The 26,405-nt window shown below is 39.1% G+C and overlaps 1 protein-coding gene across 4 annotated transcripts in view; it reads left to right on the forward strand.

The window, feature by feature from the left end:
• CTNNA2 (catenin alpha 2) overlaps positions 1-26,405 on the forward strand; it is a 953,020-nt gene that overhangs the window by 838,042 nt on the left and 88,573 nt on the right. For all 4 annotated transcript variants that reach the window (XM_044379734.1, XM_044379740.1, XM_026481889.2 and 1 more), the window contains one exon: positions 22,465-22,616. In XM_044379734.1, coding sequence (XP_044235669.1) covers positions 22,465-22,616 — 152 coding nt within the window. The remainder of the gene's footprint in view (positions 1-22,464; positions 22,617-26,405) is intronic.

Below are 26,405 nucleotides of genomic sequence, written 5' to 3' on the forward strand. Positions count from 1 at the left end.
ACAAACTCAGATTGCTGCAGGAGGTTGAGGGGGGTGGAAGTGCATTCAGTCATAGCGTATTTAGTTGTATAAAGAGTAGCTCATCTTCACTGAATGGGTGATATTGAAATGTCATTTTTATAAATCTGATATGATACAAGTTTGTGGCAATGTGAATGTGGTTGGGTTGAGAGATCTTTGAGATTCTGCCAGTAGCTCCCTCTTCAGAGGGCACAAATAAAAAGAGGGCGAAAAAAGAGGAAGTAGGGGGGAAAAGTATTTTAAATGAGGACTCCATGTTATTGGGCACTATATACGTGGGGATTAAAATTCCAGTATTTTGGAAAATGTGTGGTCCAAACAGATGGGATGTTTCCTTTCCTTTCCTTTCCTTTCCTTTCCTTTCCTTTCCTTTCCTTTCCTTCCTCTTTTATTTTTTAAATTGAGACTTTTAGAGCACTTTAATGTCCACAGCAAAACTGAGGGGAAGGTACAGAGATTTCCCATGCAGCCCTTGACCCCACACATGCATAGACTCCCCTATAATCAAGATGCCCTACCAGAGTAGTACATTTGTTACAATTAAAGAAGCTGCACTGACCCATCATAATGGCCCAACGTCCATAGTTTACTGTTCACTCATGTTATACTTTCTGTGGTTTTAGACTAATGTATAATAACCTGTATCCATCACTATGGTATCATACAGTATATTTTCAATGCCCTAAAAGTCATCTGTCCTCCACCTATTTATCCCCCCCACAACCCCTCACCCCTGGCGCCACTGATCTTTTTACTGCTTCCGCAGTATTATCAATTCCAGACCGTCATATAGTTGGAATTATATAGTATATCACCTTCTTAGTTTCCTTCCTTCACTAAGTAGAGATGGTATAATTTTTACTTCTGTGCTTTTGTAAAGTTTTCATAAGAATGAAGGAGAACTTTTTACACCATTTCTATATATTTTGCCTAGAAAATATAAGAGGATCATCAAATAGAAAGTACCAAAATTGGAATAATGAGCGGTAAAGCTGTGTCGGTACAATGTAGTTGAACAAATCCAGATTTGGAATTAGAACTCCATTTTTTGACTTCTGGCAACTAACTATAACTTTAAACTAGTTGATGCCTCTGGGCCACAGCTTCTCCTATGTGGCCTGATGTTTTGTCATCCAAGGATGGTCAATATCATTGATTTTGGAATAAATGTGTCACCGTTTCCTGGCTTTCTGGTGACTGCACCTAACATGGATAGTTGTTGCCCATGAATCCTCTGTCTGAACCCTTTGCTTTATACAGAGAGGCATGGTTATTATTTTCCAGGCAAAATACATCCTTGCTGCCTCCACTGTCCTTCCTATGATGTTCTCCATTTCTTTTTTTTTTTTTTTTAACGTATAATGTATTATTTGTTCCAGAGGTATAGGTCCACAATTCATCAGTTTTAAACAATACCCACTACAAGGCATACCCTCCCCAATTTCCATCACCCAGCCACTCCATACCCCTACCCCCCTTCTCTAAGATTTCCTAAGATTAAGAGTCTCTTATGTTTTATCTCCCTCTCTGGTTTAATCGTTTCATTTTTTCCTCTCTTCCCTATGATCCTATGCCTTATTTCTTAAATTCCGCATATCAGTGAGATCATATGATAATTGTCTTTCTCTGATTGACTTATTTTGCTTAGCATAATACCTTCTAGTTCCATCCATGTCATTGCAAATGGCAAAATTTCTTTTTTGATGGCTGCATAATATTCCTGTGTGTGTGTGTGTGTGTGTGTGTGTGTGTGTGTGTATGTGTGTGTATACCACATCTTCTTTATCCATTCATCTGTTGATGGACATCTGGGCTCTATCCATAGCTTGGCTATTGTGGATATTGTTGCTATAAATACTGGGGTGCAGGTGCCCCTTCGGATCACTACATTTGTATCTTTGGGGTAAATACCCAGTAGTGCAATTGCTGGGCCATAGTGTAGCTCTATTTTCAACATTTTGAGGAACCTCCATACTGTTTTACAACTGCACCCAAAATGATAAGATACCTAGGAATAAATCTAACCAAAGAGGCAAAGGATCTGTACTTAGAAAACTATAGAATACTCATGAAAGAAACTGAGGAAGACACAAAGAAAATGGAAAAACATTCCATGCTCATAGATTGCAAAAACAAATATTGTTAAAATGTCTATGCTACCTAGAGCAATGTACACATTCAATGCAATCCCTATCAAAATAGCATCAACTTTTTTCACAGAACTATAACAAATAATCTTAAAATTTGTATGGAACCAGAGAAGACCCTGAATAGCCAAAGGAATGTTGGAAAAGAAAACCAGAGCTGGTGGCATCACAATTCTGTACTTCAAGCTCTATTACAAAGCTTTCATCATCAAGACAGTATGGTAGTGGCACAAACCCAGACACCTAGATCAATGGAACAGAATAGAGAACCCAGAAATAGACCCTCGACTCTGTGGTCAACTAATCTTCAACAAAGGAGGAAAGAATATCCAGTGGGGGGATAAAAGTCTCTTCAACAAATGGTGTTAGGGAAATTGGACAGCCACACGCAGAAGGATGAAACTGGACCATTTCCTTACACCACACACAAAAACAGACTCGAAATGGATGAAAGACCTGAATGTGAGACAGGACTCCATCAAAATTCCAGAGGAGAGCCCAGGCAGCAACCTCTGTGACCTCAGCCACAGCAACTTCCTGCTAGAAACTTCTCCAAAGGCAAGGGAAGCAAAGGAAAAAATGAACTATTGGGACTTCATCAAGATAAAAAGCTTTTGCACAGCAAAGGACATAGTCAACAAAACCAAAAGACAATGGACAGAATAGGAGCAGATATTTGCAAATGACATATCAGAGAAAGGGCTAATATCCAAAATCTATAAAGAACTTTTCAAACTCAACACCCAAAGAACAAATAATCCAGTCAAGAAAAGGGCAGAAGATATGAACAGACATTTCTGCAAAGAAGACATCCAAATGGCCAACAGACATGTGAAAAAGTGTGCAATATCACTCAGCATCAAAGAAATACAAATCAAAACCATGATATTCTCCATGTCTTCCTCCCCCTTTGTGTATTGACCTTATACTTTAGGACATGGCTTATTCTCAGTCGAAGACAACAGGGAACCATATCAGTCTTTCGATGTTTAGTGTGTCATCTTCAATGTCTGCCTCAGTTGTCCACAACTAGGTTGTCTGTTCCTAGAGCCAGGTGTTTCTCCAACTATCTAGGATCTAGAGCAGTGTTACCACATAATTAGCATTTAATATACATGCATTATAAAATGAATATAAAAAGGGACATTACGTTTCATTAATTTTCGGTAGAGAATAATTCCACTAGCAGCCTCCAGCTTTCAGCTCAAGATTCTATAACAAAGAGAGACTTCCTTTTCCCCCACTTTGTATATAGCAAAAGAGAGCAATCTGCTTGGCCATCTGGGGGTATGCTTACTCTACTTGGACTGATCTCTGGTATGCTACTGGGATTAGGTTTTATGACTGGACAGGTCTGGAGGACCTGCTTATCCCATTGGCTGCATTGTGGAGGGTGTAGAGAGAGGTAACATCAACATCAGAATGAGGTGGTAGAGACAGCTTCTTGGGAAGACAAAATATTAGATATTATGGATAGGAAAGGCCATTATAGTCTAAGTCACTTCTCCATGACTGACTTTGCAATTAGATTATGAAAGTAATGAATTTCAGCAGAAGCTATAATGACCAAAACTATTCACCCTAGACATCTTAATATCTTTTAAATGCATTTTAAGATAACCCTGACTATTGGTATAAAGTATCTTATTTCTCTCTGAAAGGTCAAAGTGATTAGGATATGCAGGAAATAACTTATTTGGTGGTTGTGGTATTCATCGTGGTGGGAAATCAGAAGTATAGGAGAAATGAGAAGGAAATCTCATCTACTTAATAGTCCTTCAGTAGCCAGTGTATAGTTTGTCTCAGTGCCTTTTCTGTATGACTGAAACCTACATACTGTAGATGTTTTAGGGAATCTGGCTGATGTGTTTTAATATCTATATTTACTTTATCCTGAAAGCAAATGCAAAGTTTCTGGCTGAGAGGACAAACTTAGTACTTACCATGCCAGTTTCCCATGCCTCATTGTCCCTCTTAAGGCGATGTGATGAAGGCAGGTGAATTCCACGCACGCAAAGGAGGTCCATGGTAGAGGAGAGGAACCACAAAATTATGCCTCTGGGAACTCATCTAGGAATTGTTCAGCAGCCTCATTCCCCTCCTGAAAAGAGGAGAGAAACCTTTGCTCTTTAATGTTAATAAATTCCCTCCAGGAAAGGTCACCTACTTATTATAACCCTTTGGGATATAAATGAATGTTGCCTGGTTTTATTCCCCTTTGAAATGTAAACACACATTTCTGGGGAGATAAACATGTAAATCTCTCTACCAGTCGTTTAACTATTTTAGAACTGCCACTGAGTCATGCTTTGAACCAGGTTACCAGTCATTTTAGCTCAGAAAATCCTGAGCCAAGCAGACACATGAGAATACCTACCCCTCACTGGCTTGTTGGTAAATAATGTGTTCTGCTAGAATCCAAACATGTCCAGCTCTCTTAGCATGAGGGGCTGAAGAGCCATCGGAGAGGATACAACTTAAGAAAATAAGAGATACAATTTGAGGCTGATCATAAGCCTCTAATATGGAAGTGGAAATGGGGTAGGGTGGTTGTAGAAAGGCCAGTGAATACACATTCATGTGCCGTAAGTGTGGAGCAGCATAGTGGAACAAATAGCACTATTCCAGTGCTTGTGTGTCAAGGTGAAACCAAAAGGAAAGATCTTTATTTAATTCTGTATGACTCACATTATGGGTTTAGAATCCTAGAAACTACCAACAGCATGGTACTTGTCACTTGAAGGGCATCAGGGGTATCCATGGTAGGAGCAGTGGGGTGGCAGGGGGCCTGTGTACATTGTCTAGCAGGGCTAGGGTTGGTGTTCATAGGGATTGGTGGCCAGGATATGTTTATTGTGCACAACTGAGGCAGTAGGAAGTTCGCTTCACCAAGATTCTCTGCCACATCAGTAATAGTTGTTTGAATCTTAGAAAAGAGGAATATGCTGACAGTCACTTGTTTGGGAGCACACATGATATATCATTGGAATATCCAAGAAATAGTTTGATTTGAAAAATGGGAAGCTTTGCTTGTGGCTGGAGGACAGGAAGTAACAGAAGGACACAAGAACCAAAGCTCTATGTTTTACCTATTCTCTAGCACTAGCTGGATTCTTCCTTGTCAGTGAATTCTTCTCTCTAACCATACCAGCAAATCCTACCTCTCTGTGCTCTCATTGCTGATATTATCTGTATCACTTATTAGGCATCTACCCCTTACCACCCTGTGTTGCAAACTCTGTTTCCCCATTTGTCTCTTAATGTTACTATCTCCCCTCTGTCTGCCTTTCTATCTAGATAAATGTATGTGTGTATTGCTTCCGAATTAAATTTTAAGCCCTTGAGAACTGAGACCACCTCTTCATTTCCTCCAGGCTGATTAGAGTTGAAGCTCCAAAATGTTTTTTAACGTAAATGAAAAATATAATTAACACTGTATACTATCTGAGAGTTAAGATGGCGGAGGAGTAGGGGACCCCTTTTTCAGCCCGTCCCCTGAGTCGAGCTGGATAGGTACCAGACCAGCCTAAATAACCACGGAATCAGCCTGAGACGCAGGATGATGCATCTGGATCTCTACAAATGAACATCTCCAGCCCTGAGTATTGAGGTACGAAGAGGGAGCTGTAAACCGTGCACAGATATCGGAAGATAAACGGAAGGGGGAGGGAGCCGCCGCGTTTGGGCGCCGGGAAGCGGCAGCCACCTGCACGGGGGAGCAGGCGGACTCACGGAGGACACCCGCGAGAGAGCGGACTGAGACCAGTGAGCCACCAGGCATCTCCCGGAACACCGGAATCCCGGTGTGCTCACGGGATCCAGACTGAGACCGGGAACTCCCGGAGCGCGCACGGGGCGGCTGGCGGCTGGCGGGCCACCTGCACGGGGGAGCGGGCGGACTCGCGGTCGGCACCCGCGAAACAGCAGACTGAGACCCTGAACCGGGTGCGCGCGCCACCAGGCTTCTCACGAAACTCCGGAATCGAGGTGTGCTCACCGGGCATAGACTGAGACCGGGAGACCCGGGAGCACGCGGGGCGGCTGGCGGCATTAGAAACACAAAGGACAGAGACGCGCCGGCCCTGGAAGTGAGGGCTGGGACGCCGGGTGTGGGGTGCACATCCCGGGACGCTGCAGGGTTGAGCAGCACCAACAGTAATAGAGTTAAAGTGGCCAGAACATCAGTGGAGAACGGGCCGCAATCCCTCTGTTCTGTGACAATGCAGCCTCTGCTGCTCTGACTCTCAGAAGAGGCATAGCCGGCCGCCAGGGAAAGCCGCCAGAGAACAAAAGCCTGGAAATACTGGCCCAGAGAGTGACCATCCCCATCCTCCCTCGCAGGGGACTCGGAGACTCTACCCAAACAGGGCTGCCTGAGTATCGGCGCGGAAGGCCCCCCCCCCCCAGAAGGCAGGCTGAAAAATCAAGAAGCCCACAACCGGAGGCGCCTTGGTGGCGCAGTCATTGAGCGCCTGTCTCCGGCTTAGGGCGTGATCCCAGCATTCCGGAAAGGAGTCCCTCATCGGGCTCCTCAGCTGGGAGCCTGCTTCTTCCTCTCTCACTCCCCTGCTTCTGTTCCATTCTTGCTGACTGTCTGTCTCCTTCTCTCAGATAAGTAAATAAATAAAATCTTTAAAGAAGAAGCCCACATCTCTAAGATCCCTATAAAACAAGGGGCACGGCCTGGGACCCAGTCAATAATTTTGGGCTCTGGACAACCCCGCAACCTCCCCTCATCAGAATGACAAGAAGGAGAAGCCCCCCCCCAGCAAAGAAAAGACAGTGAGTCAGTGGTCTCTGCCACAGAAGTAACGGATATGGATGTAACCAAATTATCAGAAATGGAATTCAGAGTAACAATGGTCAAGATAATGAGTAGACTTGAAAAAAGTATTCAGGAAAATGTTACTGAGAATATAGAATCCCTAAGGGCGGAAATGAGAGCGAATTTGACAGAAATTAAAAATTCTATGAGCCAAATGCAGGCAAAACTAGAGGCTCTGACGGCCAGGGTCACGGAAGCGGAGGAAAGGGTTAGTGAATTGGAGGATGGGTTAATAGAGGAAAAAATAAAAATAGAAGATGGTCTTAAAAAAATCCACGCCCACGAATGTTGGCTACGGGAGATTACTGACTCAACGAAACGATCCAATGTTAGAATCATCGGCATCCCCGAGGGGGTGGAGAAAAACAGAGGTCTAGAAGAGATATTTGAACAAATTGTAGCTGAAAACTTCCCTAATCTAGCAAGGGAAACAAACATTCGTGTCCAAGAGGCAGAGAGGACCCCTCCCAAGCTCAACCATGACAGACCTACACCACGTCACGTCATAGTGCAACTCGCAAATATGAGATCCAAGGATACAGTATGGAAAGCGGCCAGGGCAAAGAAATTTCTCACGTACCAAGGCAAAGGCATCAGAATTACGTCAGACCTGTCTACACGGACCTGGAATGAGAGAAAGGGTTGGGGGAGCATTTTTAAAGCTCTTTCAGAGAAAAACATGCAGCCAAGGATCCTTTATCCAGCAAGGCTGTCATTCAGAATTGATGGAGAAATAAAGACATTTCAGAATCGACAGTCACTAGCCAATTTCGTAACCACGAAACCAGCCCTACAGGAGGTATTACGGGGGGTTCTATAAAAGTAAAAAGGCCCCAAGAGTGATACAAAACAGAAAGTCACAGCCAATACAAACAAAGACTTTACTGACAACATGGCAGAATTAAAAGCATATCTCTCAGTACTCAGCCTTAACATTAATGGCTTAAATTCTTGCTTTAAACGCCACAGGGTTGCAGATTGGATAAAAAGAAATGACCCATCCATTTGCTGTCTACAAGAGACTCATTTCGAACCCAAAGATGCATTCAGACTGAGAGTAAGGGGATGGAGTACCATCTTTCACGCAAATGGACCTCAAAAGAAAGCTGGGGTAGCAATTCTCATATCAGATAAACTGGATTTTAAACTACAGACTATAGTTAGAGATGCAGAAGGGCACTATATTATTCTTAAAGGAAGTATTCAACAAGTGGATATGACAATTATAAATACATAGGCCCCCAACAGGGGAGCAGCAAGATACACAAGCCAACTCTTAACCAGAATAAAGAGACATATAGATAAAAATACATTAATAGTAGGGGACCTCAACACTCCACTCTCAGAAATAGAACACCCTGGCAAAAACTAAGCAAAGAATCAAAGGCTTTGAATGCCATACTCGACGAGTTGGACCTCTTAGATATATATAGAACACTACACCCCAGAACCAAAGAATACTCATTCTATTCTAATGCCCATGGAACATTTTCAAGAATAGACCATGTTCTGGGTCACAAAACAGGTCTCAGCCTATACCAAAAGATTGAAATTATCCCCTGCATATTCTCAGACCACAACGCTCTGAAATTGGAACTCAACCACAAGGAAAAATTTGGAAGAAACTCAAACACTTGGAGACTAAGAACCATCCTGCTCAGGAATGACTCGATAAACCAGGAAATCAAAAATCAAATTAAACAATTTATGGAGACCAATGAGAATGAAAATACAACAGTCCAAAACCTATGGGATACTGCAAAGGCAGTCCTAAGGGGGAAATACATAGCCATCCAAGCCTCACTCAAAAGAATAGAAAAATCTAAAATTCAGTTTTTATATTCTCACCTCAAGAAGCTGGAACAGCAACAGAGGGACAGGCCTAATCCACGCACAAGGAAGCAGTTGACCAAAATTAAAGCTGAAATCAATCAAGCAGAAACCAGAAGTACAGTAGAGCAGATCAACAGGACTAGAAGCTGGTTCTTGGAGAGAATCAATAAAATTGACAGACCACTGGCAAGACTTATCCAAAAGAAAAGAGAAAGGACCCAGATTATTAAAATTATGAATGAAAAAGGAGAGGTCACGATGAACACCATTGAAATTGGAAGGATTATTAGAAATTTTTATCAACAGCTATATGCCAATAAACTAAGCAATCTGGAAGAGATGGAATCCTTCCTGGAAACCTATAAACTACCAAGATTGAAACAGGAAGAAATTGATTTCTTAAACAGGCCAATTAATTATGAAGAAATTGAGTCAGTGATAAACAACCTTCCAATTAACAAAACTCCAGGCCCGGACGGTTTTCCTGGGGAATTCTACCAAACATTCAAAGAAGAAATAATACCTATTCTCCTAAAGCTATTTCAAAAAATAGAAACAGAAGGAAAGCTACCAAACTCATTCTATGAGGCCAATATAACCTTGATCCCCAAACCAGGCAAAGACCCCCTCAAAAAGGAGAATTACAGACCGATTTCCCTAATGAATATGGACGCCAAAATCCTCAACAAGATACTTGCTAATAGAATCCAACAGTTCATTAAAAGGATTATCCACCACGATCAAGTGGGATTCATACCTGGGATGCAAGCGTGGTTCAATATTCGCAAATCAATCAGCGTGATACATCATATCAACAAGAAAAGACTCAAGAACCATATGATCCTCTCAATCGATGCCGAAAAAGCATTTGACAAAATACAGCATCCTTTCCTGATTAAAACCCTTCAGAGTGTAGGAATAGAAGGTACATTTCTCAATCTCATAAAAGCCATTTATGAAAAGCCTACTGCAAATATTATTCTCAATGGGGAAAAGCTGGAAGCCTTTCCCTTAAGATCAGGAACACGACAAGGATGCCCACTCTCGCCACTATTATTCAACATAGTACTAGAAGTCCTTGCAACAGCAATCAGACAACAAAAAGGGATCAAAGGTATTCAAATCGGCAAAGAAGAAGTCAAAATGTCTCTCTTCGCAGATGACATGATACTCTATATGGAAAACCCAAAAGAAACCACTCCCAAACTATTAGAAGTTATAGAGCAATTCAGTAACGTGGCGGGATACAAAATCAATGCTCAGAAATCAGTTGCATTTCTGTACACGAATAACGAGAACGAAGAAAGAGAAATTAGGGAATCCATCCCATTTACAATAGCACCAAAAACCATATGTTACCTTGGAATTAACCAGAGACGTAAAGGACCTTTATTCTAGAAACTATAAATCACTCTTAAAAGACATTGAGGAAGACATAAAAAGATGGAAAGATATTCCATGCTCATGGATCGGAAGAATTAACATAGTTAAAATGTCCATGCTACCCAGAGCAATCTACACTTTCAATGCTATCCCGATCAAAATACCGAGAACGTTTTTCAAAGAACTGGAACAAATAGTCCTTAAATTTGTATGGAACCAGAAAAGACCCCGAATCTCCAAGGAACTGTTGAAAAGGAAAAACAAAGCTGGGGGCATCACAATGCCGGATTTCGAGCTGTACTACAAAGCTGTGATCACAAAGACAGCATGGTACTGGCACAAAAACAGACACATAGACCAATGGAACAGAATAGAGAGCCCAGAAATGGACCCTCAGCTCTTTGGGCAACTAATATTTGATAAAGCAGGAAAAAACATCCGGTGGGAAAAAGACAGTCTCTTCAATAAATGGTGCTGGGAAAATTGGACAGCTACATGCAAAAGAATGAAACTTGACCACTCTCTCACACCATACACAAAAATGAACTCCAAATGGATGAAAGACCTTGATGTGAGACAGGAATCCATCAGAATTCTAGAGGAGAACATAGGCAGCAACCTCTACGACATCGGCCAAAGCAACCTTTTTCATGATACATCCCCAAAGGCAAGAGAAACAAAAGATAAAATGAATTTATGGGACTTCATCAAGATTAAAAGTTTCTGCACAGCCAAGGAAACAGTCAGAAAAACTAAGAGGCAGCCCACGGAATGGGAGAAGATATTTGCAAATGACACTACAGATAAAGGACTGGTATCCAAGATCTACAAAGAACTTCTCAAACTCAATACACGAGAAACAAATAAACAAATCAAAAAATGGGCAGAAGATATGAACAGACACTTTTCCAATGAAGACATACAAATGACTAACAGACACATGAAAAAATGTTCAAAATCATTAGCCATCAAGGAAATTCAAATCAAAACCACACTGAGATACCACCTTACGCCAGTTAGAATGGCAAAAATAGACAAGGCAAGAAACAACAATTGTTGGAGAGGATGTGGAGAAAGGGGATCCCTCCTACATTGTTGGTGGGATTGCAAGTTGGTACAGCCACTCTGGAAAGCAGTGTGGAGGTCCCTTAAAAAGTTAAAAATTGAGCTACCCTATGATCCAGCCATTGCACTACTGGGTATTTACCCCAAAGATACAGACGTAGTGAAGAGAAGGGCCATATGCACCCCAATGTTCATAGCAGCAATGTCCACAATAGCTAAATCGTGGAAGGAGCCGAGATGCCCTTCAACAGATGACTGGATTAAGAAGTTGTGGTCCATATATACAATGGAATATTACTCAGCAATCAGAAAGAATGAGTTCTCAACATTTGCTACAACATGGACGGCACTGGAGGAGATAATGCTTAGTGAAATAAGTCAAGCAGAGAAAGACAACTATCATATGATTTCTCTCATCTATGGAACATAAGAACTAGAATGATCAGTAGGGGAAGAAAGGGATAAAGAAAGGGGGGGGTAATCAGAAGGGGGAATGAAACATGAGAGACTATGGACTATGAGAAACAAACTGAGGGCTACAGAGGGGAGGGGTTGGGGGAATGGGATAGACCGGTGATGGGTAGTAAGGAGGGCACATATTGCATGGTGCACTGGGTGTTATACACAACTAATGAATCATCAAGCCTTACATCGAAAACCGGGGATGTACTGTATGGTGACTAACATAATATAATAAAAAATCATTATTAAAAAAAAAAAACACTGTATACTATCTTATTTTGGGTGTTGTACCTTTTTTAAAAATTACATGCTTAATGATCAAGGTCAGAATCTTAGCAATTATTTTATAACATCTTAATCCTTTAAAGCTCACTAACGCCAAATTTAACTGTAGTTATCAAGTTTGGTTTTCACAAACACTATAAGCTCAATAAGCATCATGTTCAAGTCTTTATTCATTCCTTAAGTTTCAGCATTCAATATGTGCCATCCTTTTAACTTATAAACCATTTGTGATTATTTTTGAAATGCTTATTTTAAAATATAAGAACTTTCCAAGCAAGCATTTTCTTTCCCTAGGGAAAGGAACTTGTGTCTAGACAAGAGCAGATGGATGCTCCCTGATTCTCTTAGGGTAGTTATCATGAATGAAATTTAGAGGGTGTTTTTTTTTTTTTTTCCCTCCTCCTTCTAGGCAGTCCTTTTTCATCTTTCATCAAACAATTCAGCTCATGGGTTATGTATGGCCTTCTGGAACTCGAATTTGATTTTGATGTTTGAAATGTACATTATAATTTTCCAAACATGAATTTATGAAAATGGAAGCCTTTAGGAACTCCCACAGAAGGAACAGATGACTGACTCTGACGAAAGAAAGTCCAGGAATACACACAGGATGGGGGACAGAATACACATAGAATGGAAGAATTAGGACTAACCAGGGTGATGCTTATGGTTGTCTGGAGAGTAGAAACAGGTGACCAATAGTCACCAGGGAATAAGGAGCAGATTAAACTAGGCTACTTTTGTCTTTGCTTCTAGTTTCCAGTGTTCAACATCTTCTAACTTGATTATGAGTTATCAAGATAAAACATGTTAAAAGCTAGTAAGTGTATCACTGGTCTGGACAGGGTAAGATTTAAATTTAGAGAGTACTTGTATATTGCTACTATTCCCTGTACCTCATTTCGAAAGGCATTGAAGGATACTTCACTCAAAATTCAAATTCATTTAATCAACTAACATAAAATAGTGACATAAGTTTGAGATAGAAGAAAAACACTTTCACAAGAATATTAGATTCAGAGATTTTTGGGGGAAAAAATGAGGTAGAGAAGCTGGTTTTGATTTTTTTCCAGTTATGAACTTTTTGATTAAGTCTCATAACTTTTAAAGATTCCCTTTCCTCATAGATCTGATGAAGTCATAATGGATACAATGTTTAACACTGGCCTCCTTGGCAATCAAGATAAAACGGAAAGTTCTAGGAGTGAGTGTATCAAATCTTATTCTTTTTTTTTTAATGGCACAAAAAATGTTTATTATCTATTAAGTGAATATAAAACAGATTATAAAACAGTATGATTTCAATGTAGTTATTAATGTTTGTTGATTTCTTTTTCTATACTAGGCACTGTATTAAGTGCTACACATGCATTTTTCTCAATTTTGCCCCATAATAGCCCTATGAAATGGGTAACATTGATGAAGTTGGGTGACTTTATTTTTTTATTTTTTTATATAATATTTTTTATTATATTATGTTAGTCACCATACAGTACATCCCTGGTTTCTGATGTAAAGTTCGATGATTCATTAGTTGCGTATAACACCCAGTGCACCATGCAATACGTGCCCTCCTTAATACCAATCACCAGCCTATCCCATTCCCCCACCTCCCCTCCTCTCTGAAACCCTCAGTTTGTTTCCCAGAGTCCATAGTCTCTCATGGCTCATTCCCCCTTCTGTTAAATCTTCTGTCAAATCTTATTCTGAGGGCAGATTTCATAGGAAATTCACTATTAAAATTGTAAAACCATCAGAAAGATGATGTCCTGCCAAGGAGAGAGAAGGGCATAGAAGAAGGGAAACTAAGTTTTCAAGATAAGTTGTACAAACTTCCCAATTAGAGATTTTAGCACTAATTTGAGTATTATTTTCAGTTTACTTTGCTCTCACAAAGCCCACTTTTTGGTGATGAATTAGTTAGTTGTACCTCTATTCAAAGGAGACCGGATGATTTTGCCTGTTTATAAATAAAGAAAAAGGTGTGTGTCTTTGTTGATACAGAGGCTCATAGTGTGAAGATGATAACGGTAAGAGCCGTTTACTATGAATCTTATGTGCCAGGTATGATGGTATCTTGCATATATTCCACTTTTTTTGTGCCTTGAAGGCAAGATCATACTTGTTTTATTTGTCACTTTATTCCCAGTGGCTAAGTACTGTCTATGTTTATATATAAAACTGTACAAAATTTGTTGACTGTATTATTTTAAAATCTTATATAAAACCTGAAGGGCAGCTATTATCCCTGTTTAAACTTGAGTAAACTGAGGCTCAAATTGGTTAACTTGTGAAAAATCAAATATCAAGATTCATTTATGCATCTTCTTGGACCCAATAAATATCCAGAAACCTAGACCAAGCATAGTTGCTGCAATTGAACAGAAATTTAATATGTCCTGCTATCTCTTTTTACTGGTATTTCTACTTCTGGCATAGCACACTTTATTAGCTAACTATTGCTATGTAAAAAATCACCCCAAGGCTTGTTGGATTAACATTATAAACATTTTACTATCTCATAGTTTCCATGGGCCAGGAGGCTGGGTACTGTTTAGCTGTGTGCAATTGCCTCCAGATCTCTCACAAGGATGCAGTCATCTTAAGGATCAATTGGTGAAAGAGCCATCTCTAAACTCACCCATGTGGTTGTTGGAAAGCCTCAGTTCCTCATTTGTTGTTGGACTTAGGGCCTCAATTCCTTACTGGCTATTGTATAGAGGTTTCTCTCTTACTTTCCATAGAGACTTTTCCATAGATCAATTGTCTATCATCAGAGTTAGCAAGTGAGAAAACAAACGGGAAGCAAAATGGGAAGCCAGCATCTTCTTGTAACCTAATCTCAGAAATGACATCCCATCCTCCTTGCTATATTTTATTGGTTAGAAGCAAGTCGCTAGTCTCAGCTCACGTTCAGAGTGAGAGGATCACACAGTAGCATAAATACCAAAAGAGGGATCGTTGGGGCCCATCTCAGAGACTATCCCATATACATATTTGCAAATGCATCAAGATGGAACAGACAATATGGGTGATGACTAGCATAATTATGGGTGATGACTAGCATAATTAGGATAGAATATTAGGACATGTAGACAGATCCCACCACTTGCTTATACAGTGGCTTCCAGAACACAAAAGTTCCACTGAATCGAGATAGAGCTATGCAGTATATGGCCAGGAGGGCAGGAGAATAGGACAGGAGACTAATGGAACCAAACAGTGGGGAAAGGAAGGCCAAGACTGGCTCAAGGTGATTGGAGAAGGGATTTGGAGCAGAGGACAGATCTGAGAAACTACAGAGAAACAAGATGAAGCTAGTATATAATTGAAAGATAACAATGTGCATGTCAAACACAAGAAAAAAGTTACCTCATTAGGGAAAATTCCATTTGACTTAGGCTCTGATATTCAAACATTAATCTCAGAATCTCAAGCTGTGTTGCCAGTAGTGACTAAGGTCGTAACCAGGATTAGTGAGAGGATACAAAATCAGAGTCAGAAGTGAAAGGTCTGGATAATGCAGGAAATCCTAGCCAAGTGCTTCAAGATTCTGGCCATTCTTGTATCTTAAAGGAAAGCATCTGTGTCTAGTGGTAGTATATGCTTCTATAAATACTTACAGAAATGAAATAGCGAGTATTCATGAGGTGCACATACAGATCTATTTGGCAAGCAGCTCAAAAAAAAAAAGATCCTAAGTTCAGATTTTTGAAAGATCCCTGTTTGGATGGGGAGAACCTAGAACATCCTCTAATAACTTAATTAATAATTAATAATTAATAATTATGATATTCTTTACTAAAACTGGTATATAATGATGGCTGGCTTCTTTGGTTGTCGTTCATTATTTTTGAGTGGTGCCAAAGCTACAAAAGTATCAGCTTCAGTTTGCATTGGACCCTCCTCCTACAGTAAGTATGACTTGGAGCTTCAGACTCTGATGGTCTCCTCACTAAATGATCATGCTTCATGTATGTGCTGAACTGTCAAGGTACACCCAGAGCCTTTTAAATGCCAATAAGTCTTTTCTTTGGGCAAATTTGGGCCCCTAGTTGTTTAGATCTACTCTCCTATATACTCTCTTCTCCTCTTAACATCTAATTGGGCGCCACTTGAATAAAATCCCTTGATAAAAACCATTTTGGGGAAAGAATGTATTACCTACAGAAAGCAAATGAAGCAGTACTTTTCTGCTATAAGGGGATGCTGATATTGCCCCCACAGAGTTTCCCCAAAATAATACCTTCTGGCTCCAGTTATTCTGATCATATCTAATTCTCTAACTCCAACTGTTAAAATGGAGGCATAATAACTATTTTTGATTGGTGGGACAATGGGACAGTATAATGTATTCCTCCACTGCAATTGGCCACAATTTCATCCCACTTTTGAGATTTTATTCTCTTTCTAGATTTTTTCAAATGTTCTCATTCTTATTTTTATTTTATGTTAACGCTTATTAGACTGGTTCTTTCTCTAAAGCAGATGATCCTTGTCCATTTTCTCTTCTCTTGGTACTGAAGTTTGTGCAAGGAACACACTCATGAGGTGTGTGGTTGACTACACCACCGCAATTGAGCAATCTATATTCATGCAGATATCCTAGTTTGGCCCTGGTGAGCTAGTCAAGGATACAGTAATGAATTTTTCTCCTTGCTCAGTGGTGATACTCCTACTCAAGCAGCCCTGAAAGGATTCTGAACTCAGGTTGCTGAAAGGTCCCTAGTGATCAAACCTAGAATGCCCACTAGTAACTTGGTTAATGACTCATGAAACTAATAAAATTATTGAACTAATATGAAATGATGGGCAGAAAGAGACTTGGTAAGTGAAATGTGGTATTGCTCATTTGGTCCCTGAAATACTGAATGACAAGGGAGTTCTCTTCTACACTCTATGCTTTCACTTCTCATCCTTCTCCCGCTTGGATAGATTACCTGTGCCAGAAGCATGATAAGGGCTTAAGATGCAAAGAAGACAAGAGCCAGTCTCTTTGTAAAAGTGACTCCTAATGTAAAACAGTTGACATATAGAAATGTCAAACAATTTTAATACATTATACTAAGCACTATAATGAGTACATGCATAATTAGGATGCTATAAAATTATAGAGAATTGACAACTTTGTGAATTAAGGAAGGTTTAACAATGGCAGTTTATTCTAAATAAGATACCAGAGATTGAGGAAGAATTCACCTGGGCCTAAGAGAAAGAGGTATATTGAAGTATGAGAATAAATTCATCATGGACATGGTGGTATGACATGGCATGTTTTCATGTCATCTTGGAAGACATTAAATAATTCAGTCTAATTGGAACATTTAAATATATGTAGAAATAGGTGGAGAGACATAGATAAAAAATAATGGCAGGTGTCTGGTGTTTGTGTTTGTATCTTGTAAAGATTTTAGAGTCCCTCTGTATTAAAGGGAATCATTGGAGTGTTTAAAGCTAGATGTGGAACTTTTAGATGTTTACTCAGGGGCAGTGGAGTTGGTTGGCCATTCATTTCCGCTACCTCCAGTTAACCTTGGATTTTGCTCTTAATGGTTGTCAGCAGTCCTATTTGCATCTTTAGTGCGACTTCTTGTTCATTTTACTGATTCACCCTGTGCTCTGAAACATCACCTCAGATGTCTCTCTGGAGGATTCAGTCTAGATCTTCCTTACCTCTGTTTTAGGATCTCAATAGACACTAGAATGAGGTGACCTTGATTTTTATAATGCATGCTGAACTCTGATTTCATTACTCCTGGAATGTCATCATTCTGTGGCCTACTGTGCACTTAGCATACAAAAGTATAACAAGAACTTACAAGTTTATTTCCAACTTTGATCACCCTTTCAGGATATAAGCTTTTAAGAGCAATTCAGTATTTCTGATAAATAACAGTAAAGTGGTATCTACATTTTTGGATGTAATTCAGAAATGAGAAGGAAACTTCTATTTATATAATCCTATATCAAAAACTCTGTTAATATATAATGTGTGAATCACAAAGGCAATGCTGTGTTCTGTCCTAATTAGTGGGAAGCAGAAGCAGCATCATATTTGAAGTAGTTTCAGACTTTTTCTATCTCAGTATTACTTTGGGGATATTTAATTATTCAGACATTACCAGAGGCATTAGAAGAATTCATACTTTAACATCTTAGGTTCTGTCAAGATGGATCATTGTTCTATGAGCTTTTGTTTTTCTGTCTTATCACTTTAAAAAACAAAACAGGATAAAACTAAAACAGGAAAGAGTACAGCAGCATGGAGAGCAAAGGTATATTGGTTAAAGAGTGCTAGCAGTTGACCAAGCCCTAAATAAATAAGTATTGAATGTGCTTAAGAGCAGAGCATGGAGAAGGATGTTCTTAAGGGTCAGACCCAGAGAAACACTGACTTAAGGTAACAGAAATGAATGTCTTCTCAGTTAAAGTAAATAAAATTGAATTAGTTCAAGTTGTGGGTTTTATCAAGTTGAGGAATATAATAAAATCATTGGAATATTAAGGATAAATTGAACTCTGAGCCCCCATTTGTACTGAGGATTCTGTACCTCCTCTCCCACCATTTTTCCCCTTTAGAAGGTTGATGTTATGTTCTGTTCCAAACTTTTTATTAAATAACTTTGTTTTTTCTGCCTCTCCTGACAATGCCACATCCACAACAGTGTTGTTCATATCAACATGTCACCCCCTCAGTCTCCCCAGAAAGATTCTGTACTCCGTGTTGGAGCAAACAGAATGCCTTTCTCCAAACTTGGGGTTTCAGAGCCCTAGGCATTTTTTAGGACCCAGAGTATCCCTTATGAAAGTGGTCCCTTTTTAGGTTTTCGCCTTCCTCTCTCTCCCTTGGCCACAGAATCAGACCTGGAAGCTGGTGGACAAAGATAACAGGTCACCTTCTGCGTTCTCCTCTTCCTCAGCTCTCCTTCAGGGCAATCTTGCACAAACAGAACAAAGCCACACAACAAAACTGATCACCCTTTTATATTCCATCAAAGGTCTTTATGAAAATAGAGGTGTGTGCCCAAGAGCCAGGGTCCAGTGGGTGGGTACTAACTAACAACTTTTTTTTTTTCAAAGAGTCATTGATTGTTTGATTTGAGAGAGAGAGAGAGAGAGAGATAGGTGGTGAGGGGAGGGGGAAGAGGAGAGAGAATCCCAAGCAGACTCCCCACTGAGCGTGGAGCCTGAAGGGGGACTCGATCTCACAACCCTGAGATCATGACCTGAGCCGAAATCAAGAGTGGGATGCTCAACTGGCTGAGCTCCCCCTGGGCATCCCTACCTAACTCAACTCTGCAGTGGGAAGTTATTAATTAAGGTCGAATATTAGACATTTGATCACGGTCATAATTTCTGAGTGACTTCCTCACATAATACTGTTGATCAAAGTGGTTTCTTTTATATTCTGGTCCAAAAGCTAGAACTTTATTTTTTCAGAGCCTTATTCTGTAAAAAGTACAGCCATGAGGATAATGTGTTGATCTTTTAAATATTTGAATCATGAGAAGATTTAAAGTAAAGAAGGAATAGAGAGTAATATAACTGAGACCCTGCTTCTACTCTGAGGTGTAACAAATATTAACATTTTGCAATATCTGATTCACATTATTATTTTCTTAAGAATTAAGATATACTTGAAGCCTCCTTAAGACCTCTGCCTCATCCCATGCCCCTCTTTCCCCCTCAAAGGCAACCATTATACTTAAGGTGGTATACATCCTTTCAAAACATGTGTAATAAAATGTATATATTTTTAAATTATGCACAGTACTCGTTTGTGAATTTTTTAAATTTCTCACAAATGATATCTCTTTTCAGTTTGCTTTTCCCAGTCAACACTTTGACCTTAGGACTTACTCACTTGACTGTATTGTCTGTCTCCTGACTTCTATCCCGAAGTCCATTTTGTTCCGTCCTGATGTACTGCCTATGAACCTGGAGTGAACAGCTCCCTGTTTCCCCAACGTACCACTTAGTGGGCTCAACAGCCCTGGAATAGCACCTGATGGAAGGGATCCCTTAAAGCTCTTTTATTCCTAGGTTTAATATAACTCTTCTTATTAACATTGGGATATTCAACCTAATAAGCAACAGCTATAACCCTAGAGACAAAAAGATGTTCCTATGACTCCAGTGTACTCAGCCCTCCTAACAGTACCTCTTTAGAGGTCAATATTTGGCCATGCCCTAAAAACAATCTCTCAGCTCACTGGTCAGAACTAGAAGGCTTCATTTTATTAGATTTTGTCAAAGTGTTCTCCAGAGTGATGTGTGCCAATTCGACTCCCATATACAGTAGAAGGGTTCCCTTTTTTCCACATGCTCAGTAAGATGGGTGTTATTAAGCTTTAGTTTGTTTGCCCATTCCAAGAGGTATGAAATGATCTCTCATTGTTTACACTGTAAGTTTTCCAATTATTAGTGAAGTAAAGCATCATGTATTTATCAATAATATGGGATTTAGCATTTTGTAAATTACCTGTTCTAATCCTTGGTCTATTTTTCTGTTTTTCACCTTTCATTTGTAGGAATAGTTATTTTATGTACATGTAGGACTACTAATTTTCAATGAAACAATAGGGACAAAACTTCAGACCGCTAACTGCTACTGATGGTACCATACAAATTTGTAATATTGTTGATGGTCATGATGGCAGCTTAGACATCAAATAGAATGAAATTAATATTCAGAATTTTCAGTTTAGGAAGGGAAGGGAATTTGTAATTTCATTTAAGAAAGATACTCATGGAAAATGACAAATACATGTAGCAATATTTTCATGCCTAGGGAGGTCAGTTTCAATGATCTAGATTATTTAGTCGTGCAAAACAGTTTATTCCCAACACAAATGAATAGCAGGAATGGCCTTAGTTTAATGTGGTGGTTTTTAGAAGTATATTTTTGTTTGATTTTTGCAGCAGTACAATTCAATGTCCACCAAATTCCTTTTATGTAAAAGTATTTCAAAGGCACAAATGAAAAATTCAAATGGTATAGAGAACCAATCCTAGTAATTCACTCACAGAAGGAAATTCACCCCATGCATGCTTTGGTTTTGATCATTTCTATTGAAAGAATGGCTACTCTGTTTTCCCGTAACCCTCTTCTCTCTCTCTCTCTCTCTCTCTCTTTTTTAATATACTTTTTAATGTTGGACTTTTCCTAGTAGAAATACATTTTTCTAGGAAGGTTTTATCTTGAATACTTTGACCCTAGACGGTAAAGTAATTTAGCAGAGTTTCTCACACTAGGGATTAAAATGGATGTTTAAGTATCCACAGAGGATGAAAATGAGTATAAAGATGAATCAGGCATGAAAGTTCAGAAATGGAAAATAGATGAATGATGTTTCTATTTTATTGTCCTTGTAAATAAAATGAATTGTGCTTTTGGCTTTCATTTGCCATATGAATTGATTGTTACAAGATAAAACCTGAAAAAATTGAATTATAATTTTCAAGAATCAGTGAATCAGCATTTTTTAAGTAGCCAGTGGAAGTGTTCCAGACATTCCCCTGAATTTACTTTCCACAAACCTCCTCTATGTATGTAGGTGTCTTTATGTTTTAAGAAAGAGGTACTAACATTTTAGGAATTTATATGTGTATCTTCTTTCACATCAAAGTGGTCTTGGTAAAATGAAACAAAACTGAATTCAGCTTTGAGCCTACTGGTCTCTAACCCTAGGCTTTGTGCTGGAGCGCCCTGGGATTCCCTCTCCCTTCTTGTAAGGTCCTTCTATGAGCCTCTCTCCACTGCCATCCCCCTACCTTCAATCTCAAGTCCTGTCTCAACAGAAGTGGAATACATTGGATCACTTCATTCACAAGTTACTATGAAGTCATAGAGGTTAAGATCTATTACTCATTACGTATGACTTTAGCATGTGATATTAGTTAAATATTTACCAAGGCTTTTTGTGGGCCAAATACCATCCAATAAATGTGTATGCATTATTTCATTGAAACTTATGATAGGATCTTTTTTTAATGACTTTTTAAAGATTTTTGTTTGAGAGAGTGAGAGCACGAACAGGAGCGGTGTGTGGATCTTTTATTTTATAGACAAAGAAGCAGCTTTAAAAGGAGTTAAGAAAACTTTGCTAAGGTTTTCATAGCTAGTAATAGCAGAAATGAAATTCAACTCAGATTAGAATAACACAAAATACGTATGCATATGCACTATACCACACAATCCTGAGCAGGTTTCAAAAACTTGCCGTTGCATACCATCACCATTCATGGAGTAATGGTTTACTTCCTCTGCTGAAAGTAAATGGTACAAAGACCACTGAAGATCCACCCCAAACTGGACAGGTAGGCACACAGCTCCACTGAGCTGTTGGAATACGTGCAGCATGCCGCCTTCCCCAAGGGCTGGAACAGGGAGCATGAAAGAAAGGTCGCCTAATCCATTGTTTCTCACTTTGTTTAATGCAGTGATGCCACGCTTTGCCGAGCAAGTAGAGGTTGCTATTGAAGCCCTGAGTGCCAACGTCCCTCAACCATTCGAAGAGAATGAGTTCATTGATGCCTCTCGCCTGGTGTATGATGGTGTTCGAGACATCAGAAAAGCTGTGCTGATGATCAGGGTATGTAAGGCCTCTCTAGTTTGGAGCTGATCAGAGCTTCTGGAACGGACCCCAAATAATTTACTTTTGTTCTTTTAATTACTTAGTTAGCTTGTTACACTGTTTGGCTCATCATTTAGTCAGATAAGGGGAACTGTTTATTCATACAAAAGGGACAAGTGATCCCAACAAGCCTAGATTCACACTGAATAACCTGAAGAGTGATGCTCTGCCTATTTCTTGCATGAATTGTTGTCTCAATTTGATACTAACTTCCGGGTGCCCCTGCTATTATCCATGTGCTCTTCTGGCTAACATTATTTTCCCATCAGGATCAGAAAGCCATGAGATGGAAGGAAAGGAAGAGTACCCAGCTTAGTAGCATTACTACTACTACTGCTACTATTACTACTACTACTACTACTAATAATAATAACGATAATAATGATCTGATACATAGTTACATTATCTTTATAACAAATAATTACAATCTTATAAATAAGGCTGTATAACTTTGCAGCAAACCTCTTTCCATCACTCACCCTACTATCTTCCCATCCTCAGTCTTCTGTTGTCAGCTGTGAGCCTTCCAAATGATTGTCCAAGTGATTATATAGAGACATATGCTAGAAAAACGTATAATGCAGTAGGTTTTAAAACTCAACATAAGTATCATTTGCAACTTGATTTGTTCACCCACAACATACCTTCATTTATTTATATTAAGACACATAGCTTCCCCGGTTCCATTTAACTGCTACATAATATTTCTTTGTAAGATGAGATTTTTTTTTTCTTTTCTTACCAGTTTGGCATGGTTTTCAAATAATTTTCTTACCCATAGAACTCTTTTTTAGAGTAAATTTAAATATTCAAAGGAATAATTGATGACACAAATACGTTTGTGTCTATTACGACTGAAGCAGAGATAGGGCTTTTGCAGTGACAATTATAAGAACATGAGAACATGTTGTCTGATAGCAATATAATGTGAGCCACAATCGTAATTTCAAATTTTATAGTAGACACATTGGAAAAAAAACAGGTGAAACTATTTTTAATAATACATTTAACTTAGATGTATTCAAAATGTTGTCATTTTTGAAATGTGGCATTAGCTACTTTTAAAGTTCCCAATAGTTCATTGTAGCTTATGTCTACCATATTGGATGAGATAGCACTGGAGTGCATTCCCACCTTCATCCTCCACAGTTGTCTCCGAGGCTGCTCAGTAAAACCACAAAGTATCTGCTGACTGCATTCTGAAAAACTTTCTCTCAGGGTGACCATGGAACATCTAAACCAATATACCCTCAAATACAGCAAAACAATAATAACCAAATAATATCTGTCATATTTTATTCTCTCTGGACAATATATATGTAGTCCTTTGAGTATTTCATCTATGGCATTAATTCTCCCCCGAATCTTGGTATCTTTGAGGTCATTAAATTCATGAGTGATCCTCTTCGACTGTGGTATCCAGAGTGCAACATGATGCTTCCATGGTGATCTGAGCAGGTGGAGTAGAGTATGACCAGGAAGAGTCTCTCTTCCCTCTTTGTTGGTATCCATGCTTCCCCTGAAACATTACTAAACTCCTTCACTTGGGAGCGCAAAAAGCATCTTCGAATTTTCTTGTCTTTAAATTGAGCTTGATTGTTTTCTCGTTAAATATGTCTGTCTTTCATCATAATTTCATGATCAATTCACAGTGTTCAGATCATTGCATAAGTAATATCAGACGATTCTCATTATACTTCAAATGTGGAGGTCATATTTGGAATTTGGAGGCTATCAGATGTATTTCCTGTTCTTCTAACTTGCCCATTTTAGATCTGTCAAACTCTTGCCACCTTGCAAGACTTGGCTGAAACCTTCAGATTTTCTCCATCAAAAATATTGACCCTCTCCTTTATGTGTAACTGTTTCTGCTTATGATAGTATTTATTACATTATTCCCTTTTGTGTCTATTACCTTCTTTAGACTGAAATTTTGGAAAGCAAAGGCTGTGTTTTTATTTTCCCTTCACTGTGGTGCATTGTCTGGCACAGTGGTTAATAGTGTGTGTGTGTGTGGTGGTGTAAACAGATACGTGGGGAGATAAGGAAGGTGACCGTAAAGGGATGAGAATTGGAGGAGAAGGAAAAGAAAGAGAGTCAGGCTTTTAAACCTGTAACAAACTAGATCATTTTTTTTCCATTACATACTAACTTGTGAAATAAGGTAATAGACCATGAGAATTATGTTTTCAAAGCATTTGACACTAAATCCCACTATCATCCTCAAGACGTATTCCCTCTTTTGCCATTTTTCTGCTTTGTTAGCCTTCACATTTTTGTGACAACCATTCATCTGGGAGGCTGAGGAAGTTTATAGCCATCATTCCTTTATTCATTCATGAGCTGTAAAAAAACATAATTTTAGATAAAATGCCATATCCTTGTTGCATGAAGTGTCATTCCTACATCTCGACATTTCAAATGATTTGATCAGATGGATTTCACACCACTTAAAACTTAAGAAAGAAATGTACAGTATGTACAAATTGTTATTTTTAAAATCCTTCTCCATTCAGCACCCCCATGGCTTCATTTTGTACTTAATTTCTTGGTTTGCTTTTTGAGTATAATGATTAAGTCTACTTAAAAAAAAATCCACTGCGCTAAGTTCAAAAGAAAGACAGACAAGTAGAGCTGTTTCTTTCCCAGCAAACCTGGCCATGCCTCCTTCCCTCCAAAGTGTTGATTATACTTTGTAAAAATAAGATATCTTTTTCCCCCAAAAAATAAATGCAGAACAGACCCTGAAGGGTTAAGTTTTCCACCACCTTGCCTCCCAGTGATCAATACATATTTAATGTGCTGTTGGTATCCAGGCATTTTAGGGCAGCTCCAGGCAACCCTCTGAAGTAGACAAAATTATCTTTCCTGTATCCTATCCTCACCTTTCAGAACCCCACTTCTCCCTTGGACCAGGTCTACTCTGCCCCTCTGCCATGAGACTGTTTTTTGTTTGCTTCTTGGTGAGACTTGTCCTTGGTAATCTATCAGCTATGAAGGAATTTTCTAATTACACCAGCATGGTAATTTAAAAAATAAACAGACAAATTTGGCACACCACCATACCATTGAATCTCATTATTTGCAGTAGTTATAGCCTCTCAAGTTGCTGTGAACATTGAGTTAGAGAGTACTGAAACACTGTTCCCGGGGGAACATCCTTAGGTTCCTGCGAGCCTCTGGCTACATTTTCATCCACTGATCAATATATAACTATGTTTTATGCATGTTTTTGTTTAAAGACACTTTATTTAGTATATATTATTGACTCATTAACATCGAACTCACAACCAACCTCACTATAACTCATTCCTGAAGGAAGCTCATCTATCACATGCCTTTTCTCTATAAGGCACATCACAGCTTTCTTACACTTAGGACCACTAAACAGTACTTCAGCACTGTATCGGAAGCCATTGCAAACAGAGAAATCACCAAAAAAGGGCACAAAAAGGCAAAATACGTGGCACTGAATGAATGCAGAATTTTACTTACATACAGTATAAGAGCTGAAACAAAAGGGAAGAACATTGTGCTGTTTGACCTTAGGAGGAAACACACAGGTTAGGTGACTCAAATTTTTTGCCACATTGTACATGTCTGCAAAAAACTACACAAGCATTGATTTGGGTATTACAAAGAAGCTTTTGGGCATGGGTATCTGCAAATAAGGTATCTGCAAATAATGAGGGCCAAGTGTACATTTAGGACACAAAGTTAGACATTTAATATTGGAAATTAAGAAAA

This window comes from Ursus arctos, unplaced genomic scaffold (assembly GCF_023065955.2).
Source record: "Ursus arctos isolate Adak ecotype North America unplaced genomic scaffold, UrsArc2.0 scaffold_8, whole genome shotgun sequence".
Lineage (NCBI taxonomy): Eukaryota > Metazoa > Chordata > Mammalia > Carnivora > Ursidae > Ursus > Ursus arctos.